The sequence below is a fragment of the Cottoperca gobio genome, chromosome 8 (genome assembly GCF_900634415.1).
Source record: "Cottoperca gobio chromosome 8, fCotGob3.1, whole genome shotgun sequence".
Taxonomy (NCBI): domain Eukaryota; kingdom Metazoa; phylum Chordata; class Actinopteri; order Perciformes; family Bovichtidae; genus Cottoperca; species Cottoperca gobio.
Genome location: NC_041362.1, coordinates 11,537,261 through 11,558,472, shown reverse-complemented (window position 1 = coordinate 11,558,472; position 21,212 = coordinate 11,537,261). Strand labels below are relative to the sequence as shown.

The 21,212-nt window shown below is 40.8% G+C and overlaps 2 protein-coding genes across 3 annotated transcripts; one reads left to right on the top strand and one right to left on the bottom strand.

Annotated features, from left to right (window-relative positions):
* Positions 1-400: 400 nt before the first annotated feature.
* On the top strand, positions 401-10,009 carry nup85 (nucleoporin 85). 2 transcript variants are annotated; one of them, XM_029437724.1, is made up of 19 exons: positions 403-593; positions 1,350-1,443; positions 1,538-1,694; positions 1,837-1,907; positions 1,993-2,036; positions 2,239-2,308; positions 2,436-2,557; positions 2,677-2,811; positions 3,687-3,809; positions 3,922-4,053; positions 4,158-4,264; positions 4,382-4,465; positions 4,569-4,634; positions 4,913-5,064; positions 5,174-5,291; positions 5,720-5,820; positions 6,040-6,191; positions 8,934-9,032; positions 9,806-10,009. In XM_029437724.1, the coding sequence occupies exons 1-19, from the start codon at positions 561-563 to the stop codon at positions 9,902-9,904; spliced, it is 1,959 nt and encodes a 652-aa protein (XP_029293584.1). In that variant the 5' UTR covers positions 403-560; the 3' UTR covers positions 9,905-10,009. The 2 variants fall into 2 exon arrangements, with proteins under 2 accessions (XP_029293585.1, XP_029293584.1); XM_029437725.1 differs by lacking the exons at positions 8,934-9,032; positions 9,806-10,009 and adding an exon at positions 7,933-8,924 and having other exon boundaries at positions 401-593.
* A 48-nt stretch (positions 10,010-10,057) lies between these two features.
* On the bottom strand, positions 10,058-21,193 carry gga3b (golgi associated, gamma adaptin ear containing, ARF binding protein 3b). The gene is made up of 17 exons (XM_029437270.1): positions 21,133-21,193; positions 19,100-19,184; positions 18,921-18,996; positions 18,748-18,846; positions 18,532-18,655; positions 18,351-18,454; positions 18,011-18,091; positions 17,335-17,472; positions 16,682-16,763; positions 16,467-16,586; positions 16,087-16,335; positions 15,177-15,259; positions 14,931-15,070; positions 12,859-13,145; positions 12,581-12,750; positions 12,007-12,117; positions 10,058-11,790 (listed from the first exon to the last, which is right to left on the bottom strand). The coding sequence occupies exons 1-17, from the start codon at positions 21,170-21,172 to the stop codon at positions 11,680-11,682; spliced, it is 2,100 nt and encodes a 699-aa protein (XP_029293130.1). The 5' UTR covers positions 21,173-21,193; the 3' UTR covers positions 10,058-11,679.
* Positions 21,194-21,212: the final 19 nt, after the last annotated feature.

Below are 21,212 nucleotides of genomic sequence, written 5' to 3'. Positions count from 1 at the left end.
GTTATATTTGCACTTTTCCCAGTTTTTTTAAATCCTATAAATCAGCGGCCATCTTGTTTTTCTGTGTGATTATGAATGATGCGCTGAAACTATATTAAATTAATATTTGTACATATAAAGGGAGTGTGTATTTGCATGAATAAAATCAAAACACTAATTCCTAACAGAACATGGAGAAAATATGTGTATATTTGTATGTGAATAACAACACATTTTGATAATTAATCTTGTATTTGAACCCAGTTCCGGAGCTTAAGATATAGATCTGCGGTATTAATATATTGATTAATTAAGTACATTTTAGTTATATTTCTGTATGTCGGATCAAAACCACATCACAATCCAAACCATGGATGTATTAGATCCAAATACAGCAGATGGAAAAACAGGCAGGAGGAAGGGCAGCTCTTCCGTGACGTCATTACACCTGCGTCCGGGGGCTTTCGGATGAATGAGTGAGGCGCGTAAGCAGCAATGCTCTTGTAGTTCATGGCGTGGAGTGTTTATAGCTGGATAGATTAGTAATTTACATTTTATTGTATCGATAATATTGTTCCCCGATGGAGGAGTTAGACGTTGAGCCGGCAATCACCGTAAGTTACCGCTGTAGCTTAGTTTCCCTCTTTTCTCCCACTGAATAGCATTGCTAACAAGCTAACTGTACCGCAACAACATTACTTACAGTCTAATATAGATTAATAAATAATGATATAGAGTGCCAACACGTGTGTCTGGTCATCAAAAGGTTATAAACAGAAATGAATATGTCTTAAACCGTGGAACAATACATTTGAGGTACTTGTACTTTCCTTAAGTATTTATTTTATTTTATCAATCTATTAACACATTAAAATTAGCTCCACATTTGCCACCTGCAACATTAAAGCGATGAACATGATTATATTTCAGTAATATATTATTTGTTAATCAAAACAAGATGTTAGCTCATTGTAGTTTCACTACTCTAAAGTTTTCAGGTCTGATTAATTAATTACTATATCATTATTTTGTTTAAGTACTAATTAAGTTGATAAAACGTTAGAAATTTGGCCTTGACTGTGAAAAAAATGGCCATTTTATTATGTCTATTCTAACATGTCTAATACTTTAATGTAGAATCATGAATAGGAGAGACATTTTCAGTTTAAAAAACCCAAATCAAAACACAAGTTGAGTCAATAATTTACATTGCATTACATTACTGGTGCCTTGCTCAGTGGTGCAATAGTGGCAGCCCCGGTATTGAACTCACAACCATCTGGTGTTGTATTTGGAAGACGGACCACATTTATATCTTTCCATGATCCGTTTTAGTGGATAATTTCAGTGTCTCTTTTCTTTAAATGCAGAATATTCCAGCAGCCAGTGATGGAAAACATTTGGGATTTGCATGGGGTCCAGGTGATATCCTTGCGTATGAAACCCTTTACAAGGCATCATCAGGTATGTGTAGATATTGATACAAGCCTCTCTGTATGTTTCCTCTCTTTCTTACCTAATGTCACGCTGTTTTGCAATTTCTGTCCTGTATTTTCAGGTGCCAAAGGATCAGGCTGCTCCTTCATCCATGAGGTCAGGAAAGATGAGGACATATATTCCCCCATTTTACGCAAACTCTTTAATGAGTCACATCACATCTTTGTTGGTCTGCAGACAATTAGAGAGGACCTCCCTAACAAGAACAAAAAACCCCAGTAAGGCCACCTGATGACTCTCTTCCTGTGCATGTCACTGTCTGTATCGCTTCTAAGTGACATACAGCTTTGTTACAAAAGGCAGATGAAGCACCTGCAGAAATAATTGCATATCATGATTTGTCTCTGTCTTGCTCCTTAGATTTGTCAGCATCAGTAAAAACTATAGATCTGTGATACGAGCCTGTATGGAGGAGCTTCAGCAAGTTGCAGGTCCGAATTTTGAAATATAATTTAAATATTTTAGTCTTTAATGTGATCCCTCGGGATAATCAAACTTGCATTTCTCTTTTGGCAGTTTCTACAAAAGATGCAAAAGTGTCCATGCAATATGGAAATCAGGTGTGTACTATCACTGTACAGTATGTGTATCTGTGCCACATCATGCAGAAACATTACATCCTTATGTGTAAAGTATACTAATGCACAAACAGGATAACATCTGTGTTTTAGTTTCTGAGTAGAGCTGGGAAATAATTCAGTATTAACATTTGCTTAAATGTAATTTACCCTTCTGCTAATCTCAGCCTTTCTGGTGTTACAGGTGTCCATTCTGTTGGCCATAGAACTGATCTGGAATCTGTGTGAAGTGCTGTTCATTGATGCTGCTCCTGGTTAGACTTTGACTTTGTGCTTGTAGTTAATCCATCTTTGTATGTTTTTGGAAAACATTTTATAACGTGACTTTCAGGCTATGAAAGCACCCAAACAAACAAGTCACCAGTGTGTCTGTCTCCTCAGCGGGTTCCCTGTTGCTCCACCTCCTGGACTGGGTAAGGTTACACAAGGCTGACGTTGATGAGAAGGCTAGAGAAGTGCTGCAAAGTGAGAGCCCTGCTGAGCATCACGACTACTGGGATGTGGTAGGTACACACGCACGCACTCACACACACGTTTATGTCTTTAAAACTATACCAGCTACATGCACACCTAGCCCTGATTATGAGTGTGAAATCTCATGTTTTGTGTCTGGGCTGAGCAGGTGGTGAGTTATGTGCTGCAAGGCAGGTTGGAAGAAGCCAGACAGATGCTGGTGAAGCAGGCCACCCTACAGCCTGCTGCCAGGAACATGTACAAGCTGATGGACACTCTGCTGACCAAGATGCCCTTCTACAATGTAAGATAATCTTCTCAGTGGTTTATGTCATTGAGTAGTTTTAGTCTGCCTTGGCAAGATAATATCTATTGATTGCCAGAATAAGTTCACACATGGTTTGACCTCAGCTGTTAAAGTAATTAATTGTATTTGCCAAGAGGAAAAAGGGCACAGAAATGTGACTTGGTTCTTCTTAATATGCACAAGTCACATCTACATGTGTAATGCAATTCAGCAGAATGACACCTCAATTAACTGCATTTAAAATGACCATAGAATCAAACCAGCTTCTGAAATTGAACACTATAAGCTTTGCAAAACTAGTATTGATTGCAGTGCTGTTGTATTGAATTCCTTATGGTGCACAGGTATTCGTGTCTACCATAATCTTTATTTGATGCATTCTGTTGGCGTTATGATGTCATTAGAATTAGGGATGTCCTAAGGTGATCTGCAGTGCTGGTACAGTGGCTTTGAAAGGCATATTGTAATTTCACTGTAAAAGAATGTGTATTGGCTATATCAAGCTACCTTTTGAGTCTGACATCCAACATATTTGTTGTTTATTTTTAACCTACTGCGCTATGAATAAGACTGCTGACATACAACCTGTTTTTAAAATCTATGTTCTTTAAATTCCCCTTAAATATTTAATATAAGCAAACATATGTAGGGGTTTGAAGTAATATAACTAGTGTGTGAGAGAGGGTTTTATATATATATATATATATATATATATATATATATATATATATATTATATAACACTTTACAAACATACTATTTATGTATTCATAGAACACAGGGTTGACTTTTGCCCAATTCAAACTCAATATCAGCTCTAAAAGCAACCAATAAAGGTTTTCTCCTTTTTGAACTTTCTCTGATAATCATCAGCCTGGAGGCACCCAGACGCTGACAGAGTTTGATGTGAAGTGGAGAAACTGGCATGAGGAGGTGGACCGCTGCCTGCAGGACAACTCGTTTGCCAGCAACCGACACCTGGAGATCATCTGCAGGGTCAGTGTCAGCCTGAGCTACTGTACAGAATATGTAAAATGATATCTGTAGTAACCTGTATGCAACAAGTCCTGTTTAGGACATTAAATCATTTTATTTCACTTCATTTTAGATCCTAGTGGGGGATGAAGACATGTTGCTGGATCACAAGGAACTACTGGGCACCTGGTATCACTTCCTGGTCACGAGACTGCTCTTCAGCCACCCCACAGTCAAACCCACTGAGTTGCACTACTATGCACAGGTACACTACACTAACTGCTGCCGCACCGCTCAACATTCATGTTCACAGCTACTACATTCTTGTAATTTACTGTGTGTGTCTGCGTGTTTTCGTGTGCGTTGCAGTCCTGCATGACGATGTTTCTGGACTCGAGGAACGTCCCGGAACCCCTGGACAACATCTTGCTGGCTGCCTTTGAGTTTGACATCCACCAGGTCATCAAGGACTGCAGGTAACATGCAGCATTACATTGATGTATAAATACAAATATACAGTACATACAAGCCATACGTGTTTATGCCTACAGTTGAGTTCATGAACTTCAACTCTTTTCTAATTGTCTCTTCAGCATTGCACTCAACAACTGGTGGTTTGTGGCACATTTGACAGATCTGTTGGATCATTGCAAACTCCTCCAGTCTCACAATTTGCAGTAAGGACTCTTGTTTGTCTGCGTTTGTACTTGCAAACACTTTTAATCTGGAGAGAACAAGATTTCACACTTTATTCATCTTATATTTACTGTGTGTGTTCAGCTTTGGCTCCAACTTGAGGGAGTTTCTCCTGTTGGAATACGCTTCTGGTCTCTTCACTCATCACAGGTATGGTTATCTAAGTGTGGTAATTATTAATTCTGTTAATTTGTGTATTTAGTTACTGTGTTCATTTAAAAGTTTAGATTTACACAAAGTATGAAAACATGTTTAGTCTTGAAACACTAACTTTTGGATTTTGAATTAAATAACGTTTTTATTATTCCTCATAAACTGAGTCAGCGCAGTTGAAACACGAGACAGCAGCGCCATGATATTTTAATTTGCCTCTACAAATGCCTCATCTTATAGGATGCTTTTGTGTGTGCTTGTGTTTTTGTGTTAAGTCTGTGGCAGTTGGCTGTGGACTACTTTGACCACTGCCCAGAGTTTGGTCGCGTCTACCTGGAGCTGCAGATCGAGCGCGTTCCTTTAGACACGGAGCGCAAAGCCCTCAAGGTGCTCAGGATCTGCGAGCAGAGGCAAATGTCAGAGCAAGGTAGCACTTTCTTTCTCTATTATACCCCTTTCTTACAGACATTAATACAGTCATGTGATTTTCCAATGCAGTAAGAACTTAAAACCTTTAATTTCTTGTCCTCATCCAGTGCGGAGCATCTGTAAGATCATGGCTATGCGGGCCTTGAGGAACAACAGACTTGGCTCAGCTCTCTCCTGGAGCATCAGGGCCAAAGATGCTGCCTTTGCCACCCTCATTTCAGAGAGGTTAGCTTCCCTTAACGACACACTTATTCTTCTAGATACAGTAAAAGGCCTTAGTTTGTCTTTTTCTCCTTAACACCGTTTCCACCATTGACTCTAAAGAGCAACCTTTTTGGAGGTTGATTCTGTAAAATCAAACGATGGCACTTGTATCCTCCTAAAACTTAGTTATGATGAATCTTGTGGGATGATCAAGTTAATCACAGGTAAGGACAACAAAAAGCTCCTTCTTCCCGTTGCTTTACGTTTGTCCGATCTGGCCATTATTAGGCTGCTTCTTGTGTTATGGGGAGGCCTTTTACGCAACAGAAACATGTGGTCTGGGATTTGAGGTCTCAGATCAATTGTGGCTCGCTGGTCTGACTGAAAGCACTTCGTCGTCAGTTTGTTTCTTTTCAAGTTTAAAAAGTGTGTGTGTGTGTGTGTGTCAGGTTTCTACAGGATTACTGCGCCAGAGGGACCTTCTCTGATTTGGACCTGATAGACAACTTGGGTCCAGCAATGCTGCTCAGCGACAGGCTCACTTTCCTTGGTATGATTAAGGAACACACACACACACACACACACACACACACACACACACACACACACACACACACACACACACACACACAGCTCAACTTATGACTCACAAGTTAATTGCACACATAAAGTGAGGGGACATTCTGTCTCCTGGACAGCTTCCCTTATAGTCCCTTTTAGGCGGTCACATGAGACAAGTCAGAACTCTTTGCTGTCTTTTCATCTCTAGGGAAGTACCGTGAGTTCCACAAGCTGTACGGAGAGAAGCGCTTCAGTGAGGCGGCCAAGCTGCTCCTCTCCCTCATGACGGCCAAGATCGCCCCCCGAAGCTTCTGGATGACTCTGCTGACTGATGCTCTGCCGCTGCTGGAGCAGAAAGAGGTCAGTCACCATGCACTGTGTGCAGTAGACTGTGGATTTAGACACAATTGGTCTCATTATAATCACAAGATGATAATATTTAACGAAGTAACATTCAAATATCAAGCTGATATGAATGTTTTGCGGCAGGTACAGTAACCTCTGCATTTGTCAGATTATAATCCCTTCTTTGTACAAGAATGTTTGCCCTTTCTTCAGACAAACTAATAATGTATAATGAAAATATGCTATTTTATTAACACATAAAACATCAGAGACAACAAATGATAATGCTAAGTCAGGGGTCGGGAACCTATGGCTCTTTCGATGACGAGATATGGCTCGCAGACAATTTTGAGCTGACATTTTTAAACATGTAATATATAATTATATTGTGTCATTTAGAGTAAAACATTTAGCAGCGGATTTTGTTTTAGTTCTCCCCTCTCCTTTCCTCCACTCCGTCTCTGACAACTGTGTGCGTATGTGTCTGTGCGTTTAGTGTGTGTAGGGGGCGGAGCCCTGCACTTTGCGAAACAGCAGAGGAGAAACTGCGCAAAGCAAGCAGTAGACCAGGGGTGTCAAACTCAATCACAGAGAGGGCCAACATTAAGGCATCGTTTCGGGGGTGAAGCTTGGAAACTGCAGCGCTCACAGAGTCACACTTTGCTTTGAGTGTGTCGTTACACTGAAGGTCAACCAGCTCCATTTGGATATTCACATGTGCTGTTTCCACGTCAACTGCAAACGGATTGCTGAGCAGTTCATGCGCAGTCGGGAACACAGCGGGGGAGATGTTTGTCAGTGTTTGGAAACACGCAGTGACCAAAGTTTCCTTCTGCATCAGAGTCTCCCACAGGCAGCTCGGCTTGGAACGCTGTCACTGCATCATACATGTCTGTGATCACACGGCCCTGAAGCTGGAGGTTTAACAGTGAGATGCTTCGTTATGTCGCACAAACAGGCCAGCTCACATCCACACTTTTCATCCCAGAGATCTGTGGTGAGCCATCACACCGCCATGTTCAGAATGTATCTCCTCAGGAAAAGACTTACATTGACTCTTATAAAGTTTCCTGTCTGTGTTACGGTGCTTATTACATGTTCCATCTCCAGAGCATCCTGGTGCTCTTTTCATCACATCGCAGGCTCTGTCTGTCGTCAGACCCGTCAGTTTGTCCCGGGGCAGTTTAATTTCTAACACATTTAGATACTTCCTCAAATATGTATTTTCCCGTGGTTGTGCCATGCATTGATTTAATTACCAAAACCAGCGGGCCAGTTATGATAGACATGATATTTTCTCGCGGCTGGATATAATTGTGGCCTTGAGTTTGACACCAGTTCAGTAGACACAGAAACGTGCACATAAATTAGATAAATAACATAAGCGGGGTTCCGTGGGGGGGTTACAGACAATGGTAGGGGAAACACTGATAGCACTTTTAGTACTCTGAGACGTGATATACTTAAAACTCAATTTTATTAAATATATGGCTCTCAAGGAAATACATTTAAAAATATTTGGCTTTTATGGCTCTCCATGCCAAAAAGGTTCCCGACCCCTGTGCTAAGTGCTGCAAGTAAGGATTGTTTTTAATATGGATTAATCTTCCTATTCCTTTCATCATCAGGAAACACCGTCCATTACAATCTCTTGTTTTGTCTAACAGTCCAAAATCCAAAGATATTCAGTTTACCGTCATAGAATTGACTACTGTAATGCTATCCTCTCTGGCCTACCCACAAAACTACTCAACAGACTCCAAATCATTCACAACTCGGCTGCCCGGATCATTACCCGCACCAAATCTGACCACATCACCCCCATCCTCATCCAACTTCACTGGCTCCCTGTTCAGCACCGGATTGATTACAAAAACCTTCTGCTCACATACAAAGCCCTCAACAACCTCGCCCCCACCTATCTCTCAAACCTCCTCCAGGAATACACCCCCTCCCGCTCCCTGCACTCATCCTCAGCTGGACTCCTGACTGTCCCCACCTCCCGCCTCAGCACCATGGGAGCCAGGGCTTTTAGCTGCACCGCGCCCAGGCTTTGTTATAGCTGTTTTAACTTTTAAATGCACTGTAGGGCGACCTTGGGTGTCCTAAAAGGCGCCTCTAAATAAAATGTATTATTATTAGAAGTTTAAGAAAACCAGCAAATATATTCATATTTAAGAAGTTGGAACCAGAGAATATTTGAAAAACAATATAACATAATATTAATTTATTATATCAAAAGTAGTTGCAGATACACTTTCTGTCGATCACTAGAATAACTGTTGCAGCTCGATACTAAATTCTATCCCAATATTTTGACGGGCAGTTATTAAAGTGTGTAAGTCCACATCAAGTTCAAATAGATATCAGACGGATGAAACACATTTTCAGTGTGATCACATTTTAGTTGCACAATTGAAACGGCTGATTTACAGCAAATGCATTAATTTATCAATTTATGTTGAGCATATTCCTGTCTTGTGTTTTAATGTAAGAGAACTTCATTCATTGCTCAATTTACTTCAGTACACGTGTGTGACTGGATAATTCATTTGTCTGATCCTGATCATGCATTTTCAATTACTGGTCACATGACCTTTTTAGAGAGGATGTTCCTTTCATTTGATCAAATCTCATTTTTATAAATTATACTTATTATGTTAGATATGGGGACAAAGAAAGAATGAACAAAAGAGAAACTGCAACGTTCTGTGTACTGGTTTGACTAAAAGGTGGCTTTGTTTGTCCGATGTTTAGGTGATCTTCTCAGCAGACCAAACCCACGAGCTGATGTTCTGCTTAGAGGAGCTCACCTCCTCCCTGAACATCACACCCGGCACAGACGGGTCCATGCAGGTACGCATCTCCTCACACGGCCTTAATCCCGCTCAGCTGGTGGTGTGGCGCTGATGCTGCTCATGATTAGCATAAGAAACTAGTTTTCAGTTGCTGGTGCAATATCGTTTCCCCAGAAAAAGTTTGTTATTATTTGTTTGGTGTTGATATGAATTTGATGCTACTGTCTGAATGAAGGTATGTAAAACCAGGTAAGTTATTAACCCATTTGAGCCCGCATAACATTTATACTTTCCTTTGGAGGAAGTGTTCTCTGGGCACATTTTATTTCTTAAACCGTTTGACTGAAAAGTGAGTTTTTCCTTATTATACTATATTTTGTCTTGTTTTCTATATATTTCATTATATTTAAGGAACAAACAGGAGTCCCATGTGCCCAAAGAATAAATACAGTATGATAAGAAAATGTCTCTATGAACTCATAATTGAATATCAAAGATATGCACACGTCTGCAGTTTAAACAAATGTTTTATATGGAAACATTTACTAAACACAATGTTAGCATTTTGACCAGATTTCAAGACCAAACAAAACAAATGTTGGGGCCTTTTTTCCTTATCGAACTAAAAATAACCTTTGGGCACAATTGGCTTATTGTTCAACTCCTGCAGAACAATTTACCCATGATGCTTTGCTGGACTTGTAATTCACAGGCTCAAACTCTGGTGCTGTAAAGTGCATTTCTTCTACAGCTGCGATACAAGGATCTGCCTCATTGTTAAAGACTTACAGCAGTCTACACTTCCTAATGCGAGTATATTTTTCATTTCAGGATGAAGACATAGAGCTGACCAAGGTGGAGCTACTGAGACTCGCGCTGGCCAGGAATCTGGCCATGGCTATAGTCAAAGAGGGAACCGTGGAAACATAAATGGTGACATTAAAAAGAAAGCTCTTCTTTTGCATTTTTGTATTGTATATAAAGTTAAAGTAATCAAAATGTGCTCTTTGATAATAAAACACTTTTCATGATGTGCAACATTGTTGACTTTGTATTAAGGAAAATAACCTCCGAACATCAGACAACCATTGAAAGAAATATTTATTTTGTCATGTGGCGAACAAATGGCACATCATACAGTATGTACAGTCCTAACTCTCCCAAAATCTACACGTCACATGTTCACGTAACTTGTCAAACAACAAATAATAGGTACATTACATACTCTGTACATTAAACACTCACTTCTTCCGTACATGTGACGAGTTGAGGACTACCAGAGAGGGGGGGGCCTAAGGGTGGACTGATGTATGAAACGTTCCTCACAGCACAGTTCCGCTCTCCCACGGCTGAACACACAAGTTGTGTGCCTGGTGACAGATTTGCCTTTTAGAGCTACCAAATGTAATTCAATGTTTTCAGTTCACATTTTCTAGGTTCAGTGATGCACTGAAATACTGTAAACAGAACAGAAAGTAATAAATATGACAAATACTGTCACTGGTAGAAGAGTAAAGATCTTTAAATACAGAACAAAAATAAGGACTGCTAAAATCACATAAAACCAGGACTCGAGTCTTAACGACATTCATAATAAAAAATGAACCCTCTTAAGTGCAGTTGGTTGCTTTTACAGCACAAAATGAAATGTTGGTCCACTTATCTAAAACAGGGCTACACTAACTAGTATCATTGATAAACACAGGTTATTTAACCATTTCAAACATCTTAATGGCTGAAATAATCATTTAAGTATTTTTACTTAAGGGATGAATCTTTCAGTTTAACTCCATCCTAAGACATCTACTAGATCCCATTTTCAACTTTATGGATATATTCAAGTATATTTTCTGTGGGCTTAGAAAGTGCTCATTCATCCAGAGGAATAAATACATGTAAGCACAACTTGTATCTCAGGCTCTGTTAAAGTAGCAATAGAAACTTTTTGTTGCTTTATCTTATAATTATGAAGTAAATGTTGATTGCACAATGTAATGTACAATAATTACACCATCAGCGTTTAGATCCCTATAAGCCACTTCCACTATGTAATGCTTTCCACCACCAGGTACGATCTCCCATAAAACATGAAGGCGCGATTTATGTCACAAAGCCGTGGGACGCAAAATGCGGTGTGTCATGTGCAATGTTGCCAACTCTTTTTCCAATTAATGCAGCTAGCAGAGTCGCTAGCTGATGTCAAACACTCATTTGCATAAAGCTTAATGGTGTCGGTGACGCTGTAATGTTGTCTATTGCCACTTTAATTAAGAGGTCAGTTTCTTTTAAAAGTTATTTTGTCCTGCTGCAATCCATCACGTCTGTCGGGGGCTGAGCTCTAATGCATTGATTATTTATAGTACATTCAAACCTGTAATATTCGCCTTGGGGGAAAACCCATTAAAATATTTATCTTAATACCATCGACCTGTAAACACCACGGCTCTCTTACTTGCCAGTGAATCTTTAGTTTGTTAGCTATCTGCAGAAAAGTATACAAGCACTGTTTAAATACAACTTCAGTGTCTGCTGTTAGCTTCTCACTGCCAGTATTAACAATGGCCAAAAGAAATGAACCGCTATAAGGAATGTGCGGCTGAATGACCCCACCTTCCCCTGCTTTCTCTCTGGGATGGATGTGACTTCACAGCCCCTTCATGGAGTACGAACCGGTCCCTGCTGAGAGGTAGCAGGCGTGCACATTTCTATAGTTGACCCCAAGTCTCTCGTGGGGGGAACTGGTTGACCTCTCCAACCTCGTTGCACAGACGATCTCCGAGTGTGAACGCCAGCTTGAAGCGCAGACGCACCTTATCCTGTGAACACACACACACACACACACACACACACACACACACACACACACACACACACACACACACACACACACACACACACACACACACACACACACACACACACACACACACACACACACACACACAGATCTTTTAGCATTATCATTACATTTGTGTGGCTCCAAAATTCACTGTTTGTTTATTTATGTGCTCAAGTGTTATTGTGTCACCTACATTTGTTGGGTTGGCCAGCAACATGATCTGGGTGATGGAGGCTGGAGGTAGGATCGGGTTAAATGGCGCCAGTTCTGTTGCTGATGGAGGCTGCAGCTTCACCTTCATTGACTGGTGGAGGATGAAAGGAGCAGTCAGCTCTGTGTTTCTATTCTTTATTTAAAGGACACATTCAAATATTTTCTATCTTTATGTTTCCTTGCTGAGGGAGGCCGAGGGATAGTAACACAAAACGTTACATATGCACGAAAAAGAGTTTAAGACTGCTGAAGCCTCATATTAGGTGTGTAGCAAGCTAGACAAATGTACTCAGTAGAGTGTAGATCTCCGTCAGGTGTGTCTCTCTCTCCCCTCCCACTCAACTGTCTCTGATTTATTCATCTTGTATCGTGCCTAACTTTAGTGGATCATAACATACTGGGTATGATATTAATCTACAGAGGCTCCAGTTCAAGACCAAGCTTTTCAATGGATGTCAGCTTTTGAGCCACGACAACATGTGGCCTCATCTCCCAACAGAGGTAATAAAAGAACACACAAAACGTATGAATGTCTGGTGAATAAATGTCTCTACCTTGGGTACAGCAGCTTGCAGTACCACATTGTGAACAAGCAGGGGTGCTGTATTGAGCGTGGACACCACCATTACCAACACGTCAGGCCGGCCGGGGGGACAGTCAGATGCAAAGTTGAGGAGCATGCGAACACCGTCCTTATCGTAGGCCGTCACAGGCAGCACTTTACCTGAGGACAGACAGACATGAGCTATACAGTCTACATTCAGCTATATTTTGTTGAATCATTTGTCCATTAACCGGTCAAGCCCATCCCTCCCTCCTCTCCTGTCCTTACTGAGTCTGATCGCCTCCAGAGGGATGTGCACATTGCTCAGGGAGACGTCTGTAGCTCTGGCCGGGCTGCCCTGGAGGGGAGGGTGGCATGGGGACAGAGAGCGGAACAGCGGGCTGCCCGGTGCTGAGCCCAGGCTCTGGGCCTTGGCATGGGACAGAGCAGGAGAGTTGGGCATCATAACCTGGAGAAAAGAAGGTGAGGAGGGAGAGCCCTGCCCAGATATGAGGATAGGTGCTGCTGCAGGCATCCCAAAGCTGCTTCCTCTGGCCGTCATCTGGACGGACAAACTGAAAATCACACAGTGATAGATCGCTATGAGACCTTAACAGTTCTGTAGACTGGTAAAAAGAACAACATTACTTAAGTAAACTTTTTAGACTAAATAAATCCTCAAACCTGTCAAAATGTCTAGAAATGGACAATTCTGTGGACATATACAGGTACATCTCAATAAGTTAGAATATCGTGGAAAAGTTCATTTATTTCATTAATTAAATTAATATATTATATAGATTCATTACACACAAAGTGAAATATTTCAAGCCTTTATTTGTTTTAATCTTGATCATTACGGTTTACAGCTAATGAAAACCCAAAAATCAGTATCTCAGAAAATTAGAATATTGTGAGAAAGTTAAATATTGTTGACTCACGGTGTCACACTCCAATCAGCTAATGAACTCAAAACACCTGCAAAGGTTTCCTGAGCCGTTAAATGGTCTCAATCTGGCTCAGCAGGCTTCACAATCATGGGGAAGACTGCTGACCTGACAGTTGTCCAGAAGTCAGTCATTGACACTTTCCACAAGGAGGGGAAGCTTCAAAAGGTCCGTGCTAAAGAAGCTGGCTGTTCCCAGAGTGCTGCATCCAAACATATTCAGAGAAAGATGAGTGGAAGGAAAAAGTGTGGTAGGAAAAGGTGCACAAGCAACAGGGATAACCGCAGCCGTGAGAGGATCGTCAAGAAGAGGCCATTCAAAGATTTGGGGGAGCTTCACAAGGACTGAGGCCGGAGTCAGTGAAGAGCCTCCACGCACAGACGTATCCAGGACATGGGCTACAACTGTCACGTTCCTCATGTCAAGCCACTCCTGAACCAGAGACAACGTCAGAAGCGTCTTACCTGGGCTAAGGAGAAGAAGAACCGGTCTATTGCTCAGTGGTCCAAAGTCCTCTTTTCAGATGAAAGTAGATTTTGCATTTCATTTGGAAATCAAGGTCCCAGAGTCCGGAGGAAGAGCGGAGAGGCACAGAATCCAAGTTGCTTGAAGTCCAGTGTGAAGTTTCCACAGTCAGTGATGATTTGGGGAGCCATATCATCTGCTGGTGTTGGTCCACTGTGTTATCTCAAGTCCAAAGTCAACGCAGCCGTCTACCAGGAAGCTTTAGAGCACTTCATGCTTCCTTCTTCTGACAAGCTTTATGGAGATGCTGATTTCATTTTCCAGCAGGACTTGGCACCTGCCCACACTGCCAAAAGTACTGATACCTGGTTTAATGACCATGGAATCAATGTGCTTGATTGGCCTGTAAACTCGCCTGATCTGAACCCTATAGAGAGTCTCTGGGGTATTGTCAAGAGGAAGATGAGAGACACGAGACCCAACGATGCAGACGAGCTGAAGGCCGCTATCGAAGCAACCTGGGCTTCCATAACCCCTCAGCGGTGCCACAGGCTCATCGCCTCCATGCCACGCCGCAGTGATGCAGTAATTCATGCAAAAGGAGGCCCAACCAAGTACTGAGTGCAGACACATGAACATACTTTTCAGAAGGCTGACATTTCTGTATTAACAATCCTTTTTTTATTGGTCTTATGTAATATTCAAATTTTCTGAGATACTGATCTTTGGGTTTTCATTAGCTGTAAGCCGTAATCATGAAGATTAAAACAAATAAAGGCTTGAAATATTACACTTTGTGTGTAATGAATCCATATAATATATGAGTTTCACTTTTTTGAATTGAATTAGTGAAATTAACTGACTTTTCCACGATATTCTAATTTATTGAGATGTACCTGTACTGTGTTTGCTATTATTCAAAGACAAACACTGTGTATGACTCTGCACCTCTTGTGATCTGAAAAGCCCATCATGGCCAGGTCTTGCAGGTTCTGTAGACTGTGTGTGGCAGCAGCTGGCTCAGCTGGAGGCACCGCTGGACCTGAACAAGCTGCACTGCCAAACATATCCACACCTGGAGCTGGAGCCTGCAGAGGAGATGAGGTGACAGAAGGTAATTTACACTCTCCCATTACACATTGACTTACAAGCTGTGGTTTGGTACAAGTTGCTCACAAACCATTTTAGATGTACCTGCAAGGAAGTCCACTGATTGGACAATTCGTTCAACTTGGGTTTTGATTGGCTGCTCAGAGAGGTGGGGGGGTCATTCAGTCCTGAACGAAGATACAGACATTTGTATCATCAAAAGAGAGAAAAGCTTTTATCTTGAAGGGGACACTACAGGTGAACAGGACACATTTTCTTAAGTGATACATATTACCATGACAATTTCACAGCTGATTACTTCAATCAAGACAATAATGTTCTGTACCACTAGTTTAAATAAATAAGCAAGTGAGGCATTATCTAAGACTAACTTTTGGTGAATTTAAGATAAATCTACAAATGCAAATAGACAGTAAAATAAACACCTACATGTGTATTTTTGATGATTCTTTCATCTAGTCTAAAAGACAAAATATCCAAAACTCTCAAAATTGACCAGTGCAAGAAATAGAAATGTTTTTGTCTGCAGCGTCTCGCCTGAATGTTTTTCTAAGCTGAGAGCTATGGTTTTCTTTTCAGTATTCTTACAAATCAAATCAAGGAAACGTTAGTTCGATGAGAAGGTTGATACCACTCTCATATTTGTCCATTAAATATAAAGCTACAGCGAGGAGGTGCTTAGCTTAGCCTGACCACTGGAAAGTTCACAATACCCACCTTGCAGCACCTTTAAAGCTCAATAATTACAACATTATGTCTTGTTTGCTTAATACAAAACCTGGAGTATAAAAACGTAAATTCTCTGTTTTACGGGGAGTTATATGCCGGCCCATTTAGTGGCTGGGAGACTTCAGCGGAGATACTGTCCCGCATTAAACAAACAAGATACTACATGTCTTAAATGAGCTTTAAAGGTGCTGGTGGGCGGATTGTTAGAGAGCCAGGAATCAAGTGTATTACCCTAAACTCAATAAGTCACCATGAGGATATATACCTAGAGACAGCAGCTCATCGTCAAGGAGAGAGAGTGCAGTGGAGGCCTTGTCGAGGGGGGGGTGACTTGGGCTGCTGCTCTGACTGCCATGGGAACCGGCCAGACGTTTGGGAGGAGGAGGCAGCACGGGGATGGGGGAAGCAATGGGATTGATGGAGACAAGATTTGAGGCCTGGAAGTGAGGCACGGCAGGTTGAGGAGGGCTCGGAGTGTCGAGGCCCCCGAGGTCGATCAGTGTATCTGTGGTCTCTGTTGAGTGACGAGGAAAGGAAGACTTTTTGCAGCAGCTGAACTGATTACACAATGGCAGGAAATCTGGAGCATAATCACGTTTTTTTAAAGTCAATTGTAAAAACGTGCATAATTATTAAATGTCTCACCACTGTCACCAGCTGTAGATCGAGGCTCTTCGCTGTCACCGTTGATGGACTGCCCCTCAACCATCTTCTTATAGGAGTTGATGACCCTGGAGAGGTCATCGCTGGCCTGCAGGATGTCACCTGAGGAGCCAAAGGTTACACATGATACTCAATTAAATGATCAAAATGTGAAGACAGGGCTTCTTCAGATAAAGGAAAATACCAAACAAGCAAACCTAAATTGGTGTCGTTGTCCTCCGTCTCAGTGGCCATTTTGAAGGCAGCGCGCCTCAGCTTGTCACACCGCTCGTAGAGTTCCTGGGAGGAAATACAAAGTTTAAATTGCAGATGTGACACCAGCTGGTCTTGTTAGTATTTCAGGAGTTATTACAATGTAGTTTATTGACATTTTAAGTAGTAATATTAATTAATTTGATTGCATTATTGCAAATCAAGGCTGTAATTATGATATATATTGGGGGGGGGGGGGGGCACCTGGAGAAGAGAATATAGGACTAAAGGAGAAAGTGAAAGGAGTAATTATATAAATAAAAACAGATATTTGCTAACCCTTCCTCATACAACAATGCATAGATTTATGTTTGTATGGTTTATTAATCTCTTATCTCTGCCATTACATACAATGAAACATGAAAAGGTAAAAAAAAAAGGAAAATACAAACAATGTAATAGAATAAATAAAAAGTCCGTCCCATGTGTTTGTGAATTCTTTTAAATATTTTAGAATGTCAGGAAATGTTTTAAATGTTGACTCCAAGGATACGGCCTTGTTGCAAAGGACACTGGAGGGATAATAGATGAAATGAATTGTGTTCCCGTTGAACTTTCTCAAGAGGAGTTAAAGCTTAACTGGTTGTTTGACGCACACCTTAATGATATCCTTGTCTGAGTCAGTGGAGCTGTCTTTGTTGTAGTGGGACAGCATCTCCGTCAGCAGCTTGACATTGATGTTCACCTCATCCAGAGTGTGTATTCGCTTCGTAACCTTATGCACTCGCGCCTCATCCTGACAAAAAACAACAGTTACTGTGAGCTGCACATAAAACATGATCATGTCACATAATAAAAATATTATAGTAGTATAACCTTGGCATAAACTTTTCAAGCACTTTCAAGGTACCTAAACCAAAAATGTCCAGACACTTGAAGCTTTTACCGTCACATCTAAATTGTTGCTATAAATGCATTTAAGAAAAACAAAAGTTTACAGAATTAGTTTACACCCACAGCAAGTCACTTTGTTTATTTTACCAGCTGTTCATATTTACTTTGATCAAGATTATTTAATGCTTAACCAGCTGTGAGATGCCACGAGACAACAAAACAATATGATGATGTCATTGTTTCATTTCAAATGATAAAACACCAGATTATGTTGAAAAAACTTTTTTTTTCCAGGCGTATATTCAAATTCAAGCATATTCCTTTGAAAACATAACTTTCAAGACTTTGATAAACACTGCAGTAAGTTTATTTCATGACACCCATTAATAGTAAGCAGTGCCAGACTGTGTTAAACATTCAACAAGCCGTACAGCGCTCACCTCTTTCACCATGTTCTTGATTAATCTGTTGGCTTCCTGAAGGTCCTCTGGATTTTTACTCCGGAGAAGCTCAGCAAGCAGCTACACACACACACACACACACACACAACACACACACGGAATTTTAAAAGAATTTATTTTCCAACATTTTCTTATTGAACAAATGCATGTTGAACACAAAAGGCAGCAGTAAGAAAAATAATAATAGCTACATTTTAAAGTGCAATATTGCAGTTTTTTGCAATGTGTTTATTGCGCAAGTTGACATTGCAATGGCGATAAAAGAAACGATATATTGTGCAGCCCTAGTTTGAGTCACAACATTACAGAACAGCCTCACCTTGCCCATGTCCTCGTTGTCAAACACTGGATGTTTGGGTCGTGTTGGAGGAGAGGGAATCAGAGTCCTGTCCAGCGGTAACTCCGGGTCGTGTGTCACAAGGCCTGGTGAGAGGGAGGGTAATAAGATGTCTTTTCGCATGCATTATGTTAATCCTGCCGTCTAACTGATCTCAACACACCTTGTCTTCTCAGCGTCTGGTAGGCTTCACCGATCTTGGTCTCATTTGGAAACGCCACCGTCCAGCTGTACAGCATCTCTACAATCTTCATCTTCACCTTCTCAGGTGCACTGTCACCCATGTACTGGACACAAGAGGGGGGATTCAAAAGAGGCTGGATTGGTAGGAAACACAGTCAGCATACTTCTCATATAAACCTATTTGGAGACTGCTTACCTTTGGAGACACAACTTTAATCAGCTCATTCAAAAATCTGTATTTCCCGACTTCATTATGAAATCTTCTCCCGCAGTTCTTCATACATGCCTCCAATACCTGCACACAGAATTGTTAAGATAAAGCTAAAGTGTTGAGAAAAAAGACGCTTGTTGATATTTAGGTCAACTTACGGTCAGAGCCTGAAGAGCCTCCCATTCTTGTGATGAGTGGATTTTGTGGACGAGCAGAGTCACAGCTATCTGAGGACTGCAGGAAGGAATTCCAGATGAGAAACTTTATCTGGGGAGGTGATAACGTCAATAGAAAATGAAAATAAAATAAAAGGTTTGCAAATATATGGCAGACATACCCTTCCAGTTCCTTGTTGATCTGATCACAGAAGCCTATGATGTACTCCCAGTCCTCCTGTCTGTTTGTGGGATGGGTGGCTTTATCTGTTAGAAAAAGACATTTAGTTGAATCTTTATTTTATCAGGCAGTATCATTGAGATTAATCTCTTTTTCAAGAGAAACCTAAGAACGAGAAACATTCACAATAACACAATAACAAGGAATGAACAGTTACAAGAATCATGAAAAACATCAAATAGTAGTGGAATGAAGACTCCAGTTTGCAGTTCATTCGATTGAAAAGGTGCATAGTACCTGAAACCAGTTCTGCCAACAATAGTGCGTACGTGAGGGACATTTAAGGTTAAGCAGATACTGAATCGTGTTTTCTAGTTACTACATTTAAATGAGAGAAGAGATCTAGAGCTTCATAAATGAATAACATGAGATTAGCTATTTCCTCTTGTCTGTAATGAGGTCCAATCAACCGTTTGATACTGAGAACAAAGACGAGCCTGAAATGTGTCATTTGTGACAAAGCGTAATGCACCACGAGACACAGGGTCTAACAGCTGAAGTGTTGACGGAGCAGCCTGACAATGCAGAATATCCCCACAGTCAATGAGAGATATGAAGGTTGACTGCACACCAGTTTTACGGTTGGACACACACACTAACACACACTAACTTACAGTGACTGGTGTGTTCACCTACACCTGAATGCACATCACATCCTACTGTGAATATGGCTCCTTGTGAGTCTTGTGGTCAGCATAACAATGCAGCAACTGTTGTCCTTCTTCCTCTTTGTAATTACTGGTGTAGTGTTCATTGTATTAGCAGTGCAAATAGAAATACAAATAAGATAAGAACATAAAAGATATGGTATTCCATATAAAGAAATATATAAAATAGGAACATATAAGATAGTATTACATATATAAAAACATAAGAAGGTTATATTAAGGTTATATTATTATTAATACTAATAATAATAATAATAATAATAATAACAATACTAATAATATTAATGATATTATTATTATTGAAAAGGGAATACTACTACTACTACTACTACTAATAATAATAATTCTAATGTCAGAATTTTACCCCTTAACCACACACTTTAAACCATACATGAAGACACTGTTGTAGCAGACATTAGTTCATGTGGTTGTAATTGTGTTCTCCAGAGAGAAGAATAGTGCGGGGAGCTATACTTGATGATCGAAGGTGAATCTGCCCGGTGTGTACTGTGTAGTCAGTGATTTAATAACAATAAGTCATTTAAATACATGCTACTACTGACAATGACCCTGACGAAGACCCATGTCAATGCGTTGGTCAGTCAAACACATATTGTCATGTAAAATGAAGGCATTTTAAATTTCGCCCAAACCCTACAGTGGGATTTGGCTATGGCTGCAGCATTCTGGATGAGCAGGAGTTTATTTAACAGATGCTTTGCCAGTCCAGCAAAAAGTGCATCATAAAAATAAATACATGAACCAGCTTGTCAGAGTCTGACTGTGACAGGAAGCCTCTGACTTCAGATATATAATAAATCATCCTCATATATTTCTATTATGATATAAAAGGAAGTCTTGGGAGATATCAGATATGTGCTTCTGGAAGATCAGCATCCGAAATCACACCCACGTTTATGGCATCTTCAGAAGATTTTACAGACAGGTTGACAAAGGAGTGAATCTGGTGCCTCACAGCTTCGGGACCTACTGAGATAACCTGATTTCTGTTCAACAGCTGCAAGTATTAACTGTACTGAGCGACAACAACCTGCTTCTCTGAACAATCACTGAGCTGTCACTGGTAAATCTGACCCAGACAATGTTTCATAAAGCTCTCCACCCATCCTGCTCATGATGCAGACAGCTGACTGTCAACCAGGAGGACCCTCTATCCGCTGGAGAGCGGCTATTAGCGCGCGCTAACAGCTTCTGTACTAACGGATATACTGCTCTGTCACACGGAGCAAGTTATCTAGCTAATTATACACATTATTTAATTCATAAAATAGGATTGATCACTCACTGAGCCAAGATTCAAGCGACTCCCCTTCCTGGTACGCCATAGCACTAAAAACATCGCGTGATGTCACCAGTGTGTGCGCG

Coding starts and splice junctions, on each gene's coding strand:
- nup85 (XM_029437724.1), top strand. CDS start 561: ATGGAGGAGTTAGACGTTGAGCCGGCAATCACC. Junction 594..1,349: donor ACGTTGAGCCGGCAATCACC/GTAAGTTACCGC, acceptor CTTTAAATGCAG/AATATTCCAGCAGCCAGTGA. Junction 2,309..2,435: donor GTTCATTGATGCTGCTCCTG/GTTAGACTTTGA, acceptor CTGTCTCCTCAG/CGGGTTCCCTGTTGCTCCAC.
- gga3b (XM_029437270.1), bottom strand. CDS start 21,172: ATGGCGTACCAGGAAGGGGAGTCGCTTGAATCTTGGCTCA. Junction 18,455..18,531: donor CCAGACGCTGAGAAGACAAG/GTGTGTTGAGAT, acceptor CCCTCTCACCAG/GCCTTGTGACACACGACCCG. Junction 16,587..16,681: donor GGACAACGACACCAATTTAG/GTTTGCTTGTTT, acceptor TTGGCTCCTCAG/GTGACATCCTGCAGGCCAGC.